Here is a 12,059-nt window from a genome sequence, read left to right on the forward strand (position 1 = left end):
GAATTGAGAACCACTGACCTAGGGGAACTTGATTAATCGAGGGATACGAATAGTTCCATGATATTGCAGAAGCCATTTACTGCGTTCCCCTAATATGATTACATCGATAAAAGAGAGGTCACTACTTCTTCGCCATATTTCATACGTAAAAATAAAAATCTTATATCAAAGCAAAAAAAGGAGTCACTTTTTTTTTTTTTTTGGACCAGATCGCCATGTCATTAAATCGAGCACAATAATTAAATTAGAAAATTGAGACACCGATTAACACGAAACAGCCACCGTCAACCGAATCTTATGGACGTCTTACAGATTAGAGCGTTTCATTTACTTGAAGCAAAACGAGGATTAACTCGTAGCAACTGAGCAGTAGCTCAGTGCCGAACATTTATCTTCGTTCTCGCCAGTACGGGGAGTACAAAAAGGCGATTTGCGAAGTCAAATTTGTGCATCAAATTGAGCGGCTTTTTCAACAAATCGAAATTCGAAATGTTGTTAAATACGACTTATTCGGAGACAATGAGGCGAAAATGATTATAAGATTCCATGAAAATATTATGTTAGATGAAAGCTGTTGGTGCCTATTAGTATGGTCCTTCTGTAGTATACACACGTATAATAGAATAATAATAATTTACTACGAGTAAAAGAAACATTTATACGTATCCATAGGGCTTTCGATTTATGAAAATTGAAAAGAAGATATATTCCATTTGGTCGTCGATTTTATTTAAATTCATTAGTATTCGTTCCAGTTACGTCATTAATAAAACATTTTTATTGATAAGCTACCTAACAAAAAGACCTTTTTGTCACCCCAAATTGCTTCACAAGAAAATCCCTTGTCAAACAAACCATGTTCCTTGTACGAAAATCTAAAAAGGATTTTCCAAAAAGATGTATTCAGTAAACCGTGGCTTGTGACTGGTGAGCTTGAAAAGAGTTGTTGAAAGTTAATATTCGACCAAGCTCTTGTGACATCAATCACATCTCAACCTACATCAGTGATAATACATCGACACCCGACCTTCGGACACTTTTGGACACATCACCACCTTGGACACATACACCAAGGCTGTGACGCACCTCAGTCCACATCAGAGATAGAATATGGACCCCCGACCTTCGGACACTTTTCTACATCATAACCTACACCTAGCCCCTCAACATCCTAAAACCAAAACGTATATAAACCGAGACTTCACCCAGCTTGGACAGTTCTTGTTCCTCTTCCAGTTGCTGTACTCATACAACCCCTATTCTCCGGTTCGGTGTTATTTTGTGTTTATAATAAAATTTTATAAAGGAAAATAAGTAGTTGAGTTACGACTCAGCCTTCTTACTACCACCCAAGTACCAACTTTACGTGACATTTTGGCGATCCGTGCCAGGATCCATCAACTTCAAGAAAACGAAATTACGCATTTCGGCATACGTGCATCATTGAAGATTGAGGGATCAACGGACCTCTGCAGATCAGCTCACTTTGCGTGAAAACGACTTCTACGGAAAGCGGACTACGGTCATCACCAAAATTGAAACTGGTCACGAAAAGAAGAATATTCAGGTAAAGAACTGGATTCTTTTAAATATTATCGTACTCGTCGCAATAGCTTCGCTAGTACAGACTCCAACAACAGTACAATAACCACTATGAGCAAAAAATCAGAAGACACATCTTCTGTTAGCCCTATGGCTACTGGTGTGGATCCAAGTATTCGGGCCATACTAGACGCTATGCAGAAGCAGAACGAAATCAAGTTAAGAAAACTGTTAAAGGAGACAATTAAAGCAGCGACTAGTCGGAGTTATCAGGGTAGTTTAGTTTCTAATAATTTGAACAAAAGCTTGGAGAAAACACGTTACTGTGGGAAATGAAGAAATGGTTTTGAAAGAATTTTCAAAAGAATTGCAGTCTAATGTAGAAAATTCTTATGAAAAGAAAGTATCAATTGACACCGCTTCACAGGATTATATTTTCATTAAAACAGACTTAATGTTTGATGTCAATAGCTCAACAGAATACCAGAAAGAGTCTGTGAAACGAAGGAAAGAAGATATTGCAGTATTGTATAATGATTTGTCACCATCTTCGTCACAAGATACTCAAAATTTACAAGAATGGTTTGACAAAAAAAGTAAAAGTTTAGGAGAAGCAGAAAAAGATCATAACAAGAAGGATAATATTTCAATGAGAAATATTTTGGACGGCGATACAAATAAAGAAAACCAAATTGAAACGAAGGAATTAGAAGCAGTTAGTAAATCAACTGCTGAAAATGATACAAAATCAATAGACAACGTTGAACAAAATATATCATTAGAATCCATACAAAAAGCAAGAGATAATGCTTACAATAATGAACATTTGCTTATAGAAGAAGACCAAATGATGACAGCGAAAAATGCGTGTGACACTACAGAATCAAAAACTTCAGCAGATCTTATGTCGAGAAATTTAGATGCTAATACACAAGAGAAGTCTTTAGAGAATAAAGATGACAAGAATCCATCTCCATCTATGTTAGATAGTAGTAAACGGAGCAGTCGTTATAATGTTGCTGCAAAGCCTGCTACTTCGCCAAAATTTGAAGAAATTGTTTATAATCAAACCAGACAATCAAACACAAATAAAATTTTGCGAAGCGCTTTAAAGACGAAATTAATCGAAGACAAGTCTGAAATAATTAATAAACAAAAGGCATCGGAAAATGTAGAAAATAAATTTGCCAAAGAAGAAAAAAGAGGTGTTAAACAAAAATCAATTTCAGATAGTGAAAACGAAACAACTGATAAGTTCGTCAACGAAGGGAAGTTCTTTTAACGAACACAGCTAGTGATAGCGATAGGTATAAATCTGTAGAAAATGATAATGCAGTAACGGGTGTAATAGCAACTGATGAAGCGAAACATAGAGGCAGACCTAGGAGATCGGATAAAGTCGAAGTTAAAGAAGATGAAAATACAAGTGTAAATTCCGACCAATTGCGGGGAGACGTAACCGCGAGGAGAGACGTCAACGGGGGTCGTACGATTATATCAATCGACACCACGAATTGATCGATCCCCTGATTTCCGTTGAGATAATAGGGGTGATTGAGTTTGTATAACACTGTGATTCACTGAATTATAAATTATATATTTCCAACACTTAGATTACACTGACGTAGAGAAATAAATAGTTAACAACTTGTCGCACGAAGATGTGATAGATATGTACGCTAGAGCAGGGCTCTTATAATGGAAATTAATGTATTAATGTACTTAGCACTATAATATATTTAGGAGAGAAGATGTATGTTCGACAACACCGAGAACCGACAAAAGATTTTCGTGAAGTATGCGACTCTCGCGCTATGTGTAGACTGCCGCGTTAGGCGTTAGTTTTTAGACTGACTGTCGCTCTTTTTCTAATACAGAAGAAAAGTTCGGTGTGGGTGTGCCCCTGTGCCTAAAGAACGCGGATTCGTTGTCCCCACTTTCGTTAGGAAAAGTGAGGGTAACGAATGGTCATGACCTGCACTACTGCTCGAAGGGATGAGTAGGAAGTCTCCTACCATCGTGGTGGATAGATGACTGTGTGCGTGAGAAAACATAGCTTGTTTTATTAGAGGGCTATTCGGATTTTCCTAATGCTGGTGCATACCCGCTTTCTCCGTGTTTTAAGTACGTCTAATAAACCCAAGGACCTCTCTAAAAACCGACTGTGTTTCGAGAATATTTTTAAGCTTTAGAAATTCTTCAAGACAAACGGATTGAAGACACATGGCGAAACAATACAGGGAAGTGAAAGTTATGGTGGGTCCTTAGGTTTATTGAGGGTCGAAGTGACGTTACGCAGGCTGGTTGTTGTCCGGTGGTGCGAGCTGGCGCGGGCTGGCGTGCAGATGTTTTAGGCGGCGTAACAACAAGGAAGATCCTAGAAAATGAGAAGGGTGGATTAGAAGAACGAAGAAAACTCGAAGAAGATACAGAAGAAGAAACTACAGAGACAGAAGTCAATTCAAAAGGTATATTAAATAATAAGTGCGATTTACTTGATACCGAAAGAGCTATTGAAATTAATGATACGGTTCAAGATATTAAATTTACTGAAGGTAGAAGCCGCACTCAAAATGATATGGAAGATGTAGTAGAAGATTCACAAGAATTATCTAATAAAAGTAAGTTATCAGAAATAAGGATTGCACTTAACAAAATTGAATATACAAAAACTATTTTACGGAATAAAAAGAATTCATTAGAAAGAGAAAGAGGAGTAAGGGAAAAGAAGAAAATGTACAGACAGAAATTATTTCAAAAAATATATCAGATGATAAATGTGATTTGCTTTAGAAAAAAAAAATATTATCCACAAACTACATTAGGAATTTATCTATTTTAGTGAGGAGAAAGAGAAAGGATAGAGGAGTTGATCAATAGACTGTGGATTTTGAAGCGTTTATGAAAAACTTACAATTTTAATAAAATATTCAATGTAAAGTCTTTGTTATAATATTCAGATAGATAGATGAAAAAAAACTGAATTTGCATAATTACTCATGGCTTATTGATCAATCATGCGACTCGTTCAGAGGTAACTCGAGTTGTAAAGGCGACAATTTATTAAAAATGGTATATCTGACGTACGATGCATTTGCTCGTGTTAAACTATTTAAATAAGTATAAAAATCACGCGAAAAAAAAATCTACTGAAAATAATGTTGAACTAGTTAATAATAATAAATCATATAGTGAAACACAAACCTTAAATCAAGATTTTAAGTTCAAAAAAAAAAAAGAAAAAAAAGAAGAAAGAAGTTGATAAAATGACAGCAACATGTAGCAGCAAGCGAGAGAAAATAAGCCAAATTTCTAAAAGAAGAAACGATGCTCAAGAACTCGAAATTTCTCGAGTGGATATGCTAAACAACGAATTTAATGAACAGTTGAAAGAACGTGAAACAGCAATAGAAGACTTACATCAAATGTCAAAGCATCAATCGGAAATTCATAAAGTTACCTTAAATGAAGCAAGTTTGAAAATAGGAGAACTCTCTGATAAAATTAAATGTTTTAAAGGAAAAGATAGCCAGATACCGAAACGTAATGAATTACTCGAAGAAGAACAGAATAAATGGAGAAGTTTAGAAAAAATGATTACAGAAAAACTTGAAGAAGAAAAATCCCGTTAGGAAACAGCTGAAGACGAAGTGAGAAAGCTTTCCAAATATAACGAGCAACTTCTAAAAGATTATCAAGAAATCCATAAAAAAAAAGAAAAAAAGGTAAAGAATTAAACATGTACCTCAACTGAAAGATAAAATCAATCGACAGGATTTATATGCGAAGAACATAAGAACACAATATATAGAACAGCACAAGATGATCGAAAAATTGAGAGCAAAAGGAAAACGTGTGCATAATAAAGGTAAAGAGAACACATAATGTATCTCCACCAGGGGCGCATGATCCAAAATTAAATAATAAAATAAAAGGTTTTGTTACTGAAAAGTTAGAGAGATTTCATGACAACAAAAGCATTGCCTGTGCAGAGTGCAGTGTATCAATGTGCACTAAAAATGCAAGCAACGTGACGATTACTTTTAGAACACCACAAGCACCACGAAAACACAATCAAGACCAAACAAGATCAAGTTCAAAAGTGAAGTTACGTGAGCTTATTACTGCTAACGACCAAAAATTGAATTACGATCCCGAGCATCAACTCGCTGATCTTCAAGTAGAATGTTCCGACAAAGACAGGACGACACAAGAGTTCGAGAAACACATAGAGGACATGAAGGAGGAAGTGCAAAAATTAGAATTGCAACTCGACGAGTTACAAAAAAAAGAAAAACACACATGCACGTAAAAAGAGTTCAATCTTTTGGAATACAAATTGAAGAACTAACAATAAAATTAGAAGAAATAACACAGAAGAAATAAGTCACAAATATGAAATTGCCTGATGGCTGATGCTGATCGTTGACGTTTATAGCAAAAGAATTCCGTCAACGGCGCCATCTGGATCCTTGTTGAAAAATTAAACTAGCCGCAATAGCACCATTACGCTTATTACCCAGAGTAGCGTTTGCCGCTGAGTCGAGGAGCTGGAGAATTCCTCATAATCAAAGACATAAATTTTGCCACTTCCGGTAATATTCTTTACGTGATCCAGACATTCAAATTCACAACATCGTTTCCCAAGACGAAACTTCCTGCATGGCTGTAGTAAAAAGAAATCGATCAATTGTACAGATCAATCGTCACTCGACTGCTCGAGAATTCAGGTCATCCAGAGAATAGAATAGAGAAAAATGTAGAAAATGTGGAAAAATGTAGTGCGATCATCACAGTGGGAGGAAATAGGGGGATAGGGACCAAATGAATGAACGAGATGTTAAGGACAACTGACGATAAGTTCTTCTTTTATCGAAAATTGCATGTTTGTGAATAGTTTGTGGGTGGTTAGATGGAGAGAATTGAAGAGTTTGGAGGTGACTGGAAGAGTGTTTTGGGCAAGGTAGATTGCAGAATGGTTGCGGTAGCATTGTGTTAATTATGGGTTTGTACATGTAATCTTTGTATGTATCACTACATACAACCTAACGTATATTTTTAATAATACATCAGAGTTTTAGTTATTTCATAGCTATGAATTTTATACTCTATAATCTTGACGTTTTATTTCACAGAAGCGTTTGAATATCCATAAAAATTAAATGAACCAATGTATTCATTATCTTATAGAGAAGATATATTATTTTTAATTATGTTCCAATTATTTATCATGATCCTGATTTCCTTATTCTGAAAATTTGAAAGGAAGTTTTGTAGTTTGATACTTTCAGCGACAAAGGGTCAATATTGCTTTAGTATATTTCGTCACATATACATGTATATCTATATATCCACCGAAAATGCGCTCTTGTAGACAAACGCTCGATTCGCGTCATAGCTTTTAAAGCTCGTCGCATCTCAATCCGTTGGAAAAAGTTTTTCCTGTAGCATATTTTATTTTTACGAACCAACAAGGTCTTTGTTTATTTCCTTCTTTTTTTTGCTCCAATTCCCCCATTGTTTTTTCAAGGATAGTATTTCAGAGCCATTAGTCAAGTTCATTGTAACAATAAACGTACGTTTCGGAAACATTTTGTGCTGTGAAACAGAATACACTAAAGTTTGAAGGTCACATCGATTTTCGAAAGTTTATAAATGGAGGTGTATGACAGTATCACCAGCTGTTGCTGTCCCCAAGCGCCAAAATACGTTCTGACTACTATTTTATGTATCTCACAGAAGTATGTCTTCATTCATCATCTCCCATGCCATCCACCAACGTGTTCTTAACATGTTATCTCCTAGTAAAATATTGATGTTGAGTCAGATATCCAACTGAATAATCTTTTCGGTGTCTACTATAAGACATTTAAAACCAAGGCTCGTACACACGTGTGCTTATACGTCAGATGTAATACTTAACACGAAACCTGCTTATATTAATATTAAATTTATGCATAGTAGGATGTTCGACCTTTGTAAAAATGAAATTATAATACATTTCATACAGTTTCACCGTGGAAAAGTGAATCTTTCTAGCATGTCCACGCAAATGCAGGGGAGGGGAGGACTGTGCATGCACCAAACAACTTTACGTTCGTAATTTTTCACACAAATGTACAACTGTAGGGAAAAAATTATCTCTGATTTTTCGGATGTTAGGAATCGACAATATCGCATAACGGAATGCTGTGTTCTACGTATTCTATTTTTGTTACGAAAGTGGTACAAACGAAGTCCACATAAGAATAGTACAACAAAATCGGTTGAGGTTAGGTTATCGTGCAGATATCGCGGCTTTTGCATTGGAAATCACGCAACTGCCAGTCTCGTCGTTCCTTGTAAACGAAAGAAAGGTATTGTAATCGGTCGGAATTAACATAAAACTCGTCGCATGCGACCATATGGCCTGAATGTTGAATAAACGAGAGTAGAGCGCGAGCTATGTGATTCTAATCGTTTAGGCGGAAACTAATGATTGTAACCAGAGCCGAGATATATGCCAATATTACTTTGCTCGACAAAGCGTATAAGATGAGGAGAGAATCGCGATAAGGTAGAACAAGAGACAGATATTCTCTACGTAAAGCAAGTCTGTCAACTAGATTGAAATCCTATAGCTATAACTACAGTGAATCCATATTCTGGCGAATTGTCTTTTCACAAATGAAGCTTCTGAAGAACGGAATTGATACAATAACTACTGTTCATTCATAACTACTGTTGTAAGAATCTATATATTTGTCTATCTATATCGATATATATATCGATCTATATATATTTGTCAGAATGTCATTTTATCAAAAAACCCATCCTCTGTAATCATAGTTTAACGAAGCATAATTAATAGAAGAGGTAGAGCGTTAAGTGGAGATGATTTAATCACAGTTAAGTAGATAAATCTCTATATTAGTCTCTTTAATTAAAATGTCCTACGTTTTATTTGCGTCATTTTTTCCTTCATCCAATTTAAAATGTTTAAATAACAATAGCCTATACAATATAATTTTATGTAAAAAAATTGATTATACCATGTTTATTACAGATATTTAACATTTTTGTGTACATACAAAATTTAAATTATACCTCGCTTGAGAACAAAAATTCTATTTATTTTCCTAACATGTACTAATAATTATTGATCAAACTAGAAAAAGCTGGAGGAGATTACTTAGGAAGATTACTTAGCATCTTATATTCCTGGCAAGGCTCGAACGTTTTATCTTCCTTTAGATTTTCCTAAGTTTCCATTTCTCTGACTTGCTATTTTAGTTAGCTTAGTATACGTGCTATACATAGGTATGTATAGTGTCATGATCGCGACAGTCGTGAGTTACCCACGCTTTATCCTCCGTAAACTATTTATAAAAGAAGAACAAATTACATGTTAGAACTTTCATTCAATTTACCAATACAAATAATTTTAAACAAGAAAAAAGACCTAATGCAGTGGTTTCAACTTAAACATATCCAACAGTTATTTACGAATAAATAGTATAAATCTTTTAGCAACATGAAATTCGCGATATTTATTCAAATATTTATATTTACAGTGCGCCATCAGCAAAGAAAACGTGTTTATCGAAACGTGCGCTATCGATTTTATGCTTTTGCCACGCAAACAGGGAAATTGTAACTCAAAATTGAATTCGCACTGCAAAGCGTCGACGTTACGACATCAATTACATACTTCAAAAACACCGAAGGTATCACACGGAATCAGAGAGATTCTATGAGAAGTTAAACGCATAGTCACCCTATTGGGAATAGGATTGCTTTGATTCGAGCTCAAACATAGGGAAAGCTGAAAGAATCTTTTGCGGATCTTCCTTCTTCTCTACGTTGGATTTTATACAAAACGACTTTAACCTTTTCAAGGAAATACGGAAATAAGGATTTTAGATAGAGAGATTTATCTGGAAGGAAATGGATAGAAAACGTAGAACCAGTTCTTGTTGGTTGAAAGATTTTTTCTCTTCGCAGAGATTCAAGCTTTAAAGAACGATCAAATATGTGCGCAGCTGACTTACGCGTGAAGTTATTATTAAAAAAAATTGTTGCATTTAAAAGGATAAATATTAATTTAAATTTAAAAAAATTGTTAGTTCAATTATCATGTTTAATTTAAATTTAAAAAAATTGTTAGTTCAATTATCATAAGTTTAAAGATATGTAGATATTGTATTTACATATCGAAAATCAGACAGCAATATTAATTAACACACCTAGTCAAACGCACACGTACTTTAAAACCGTGCTTTAAAATCGATATTCGCTGAAACAATACATCGCTCTGCGCTTCCAATTTGTTTTCGCACGAAGAATCAGTCCACTCATTGTTACCGTCACCATCTCTACCGTAATCTATATTACTCGAATAAATTCTATATCTTGATTGGAAAATCACATATTTTAACGAACTTCCTTATTTTTTGTTTTTTATGACTTTAATTGGCAATTTCCATAATGTTCTATAACTTGACAATAGGATAACTGACAGAACGAGCGTATAAATCTTGCATCTCTCGACCTGACTTCTCCCGATGGAAAAATATTTACTGGTGGGGAATCGTGCATCGCTAATTAGTAAAAAAGTAATAAGCAAGAAAGCAATTATACTACCGGATTGGTATTTCTATTTTATTGGAGATTAATTAACCTGAGTAAACCAACAAAAACTTATCGAAAATCAATCGAAATTAAATCACCTTTTCAAACAGGCTATAAATAGCCAACTAATATTTGCAGTAATAAACTTCACTTTCGAATAAAGTATACGCTCTATAAATTGTAAATTGATAATTTCGTTATTATATCATTTTTCTTAGTCTAAACTGAATTCAGTGAAGAGCTTTCAATTGAATTACACACTTCATTAGTTTATGAATTATATTCGTTACCATACGTACAAAAGAAGGTTGACTGGTTTAAAAATTCAAAGGGTAGAACCTCCAAGCTCACGATTGGAAACAGATTCAGTTCAATGGTTTAATTTGCCATTTAATTGAATTCTCTGGCAATTTCAGCGAACTGTGGGCTTTAGAAGTGTCCAGCATTCAAAGGCAAGACCTCCTCCATCTTTCTCTTTCTTTCAGTTCCAACCTCAAGTAATTGACCTGTTAATTCGACGCTATATTTACATGCTCGCAAGGCATTCAGACGACTTCATTGCGTTAAATTCGCAATTTAGCAAACACGAATGTCTCGATCAATTTGTAGTTCGAAACAAATAAAAGATAATCAATTTTTCAAAATAACAATCGATATGTTCAATACATTTGTCGATGCATTTGATCGTTACGTTCATTTAGCATTTTTATAATAAAAGCGTAGAACACATGTACATACACATAATATTCCATGAAATGATTTATACAGTGTCTATTATGAGTCTCGTTTTATCATATTATAAAAGAATGAATTTTTCCCAATAAATGTAACTTCATACAAAATCTCGTTTAAAAAATTCAGTTTTTATTCTCATCAAATTAATTTAATATCGGAATATGTCATTTTAGTCGTTATAAAAATTTTATGTCAAAAAGCGTTCACAGATACATATATAAATAAATGTCCAATCCTATGCATTTATTTAAGCTGAAATCTGAACTTAAATATTTATTAACAATATTCTGACGAATATGTAATGAAAGATAAAAGCAGCTTTATTTTTTTTATAGGATGGCTCATGCTTTTTATTCATTTTATGTTTTTCGTTGTCAGCGCGTAACTACCTATCAGCCGCATGAATGCCAGGTTTTACTACTCAGAAGCGAAGAAGCGAAGAAGCAAATATACGTTACCTTGCATGGAAAAACGTTAGATACATATAAAAGTCATAACGTAGCTATTTACACATGGGGAATATTTATTTTTGTATGAAATATTTATGCTTCTGAATTCTCATTATAAATGTACGTCCATTTCCTACGTTAAAGTACGTCTCTGCTTTGAAAACCTTCATTTAAATATAACGGTTAACAAAATATTATTAGAGAAATATTAAAACGAGACGCTAAAAGAACATTTTAATAAAGTACAAATGATTATTTGTTCTTTATTAAATTGCACTGCTGTAACTCTAATTTTATTAAATTCAAAATGAATCATTTATAAACTGAACCGGAATATAAAATTTTATTCCGCAAAAATCATAAAGTTGAAAGTTAGGAACGAATAACAAATGAATAACCTAGTTTCATTAAAAGGCACGTGTACGCCAATCCGCGTAATAACTTTGACACTCCAATTATTATAAAATATGTATCCTTAAGGGATTTTTTTGCGCGAATGCAAAATACTTTTCATACGTGCAACTGAATAAATGGGGCGTGATTTTCAATATTTCTTTTTGTAGAATTTATAACAAAGTAACTTTTTCACAAATGTTTTCGCTAACATTTTTACAACGTAAATGTCTTCTTTTGTAATTAATAATTTCAACATTTCTCTGAACAGTTTCGTTGCGATAAAAAAAATATACAAAGCTTATGACGTGCTTGTTTAAAAATATTTAT

General features: G+C 34.0%; 1 protein-coding gene across 1 annotated transcript; it reads left to right on the top strand.

The window, feature by feature from the left end:
- Positions 1 to 1,653: 1,653 nt before the first annotated feature.
- LOC117240098 (centrosomal protein of 128 kDa-like) lies at positions 1,654 to 5,854 on the top strand. Its single transcript, XM_033505977.1, has 6 exons — positions 1,654 to 1,816; positions 2,325 to 2,534; positions 2,834 to 2,970; positions 3,842 to 4,163; positions 4,948 to 5,169; positions 5,442 to 5,854. The coding sequence occupies exons 1-6, from the start codon at positions 1,654 to 1,656 to the stop codon at positions 5,852 to 5,854; spliced, it is 1,467 nt and encodes a 488-aa protein (XP_033361868.1).
- Positions 5,855 to 12,059: the final 6,205 nt, after the last annotated feature.

This window comes from Bombus vosnesenskii, unplaced genomic scaffold, assembly GCF_011952255.1.
Source record: "Bombus vosnesenskii isolate JDL3184/JDL3185 unplaced genomic scaffold, Bvos_JDL3184-5_v1.1 scf7180000014543, whole genome shotgun sequence".
Taxonomy (NCBI): domain Eukaryota; kingdom Metazoa; phylum Arthropoda; class Insecta; order Hymenoptera; family Apidae; genus Bombus; species Bombus vosnesenskii.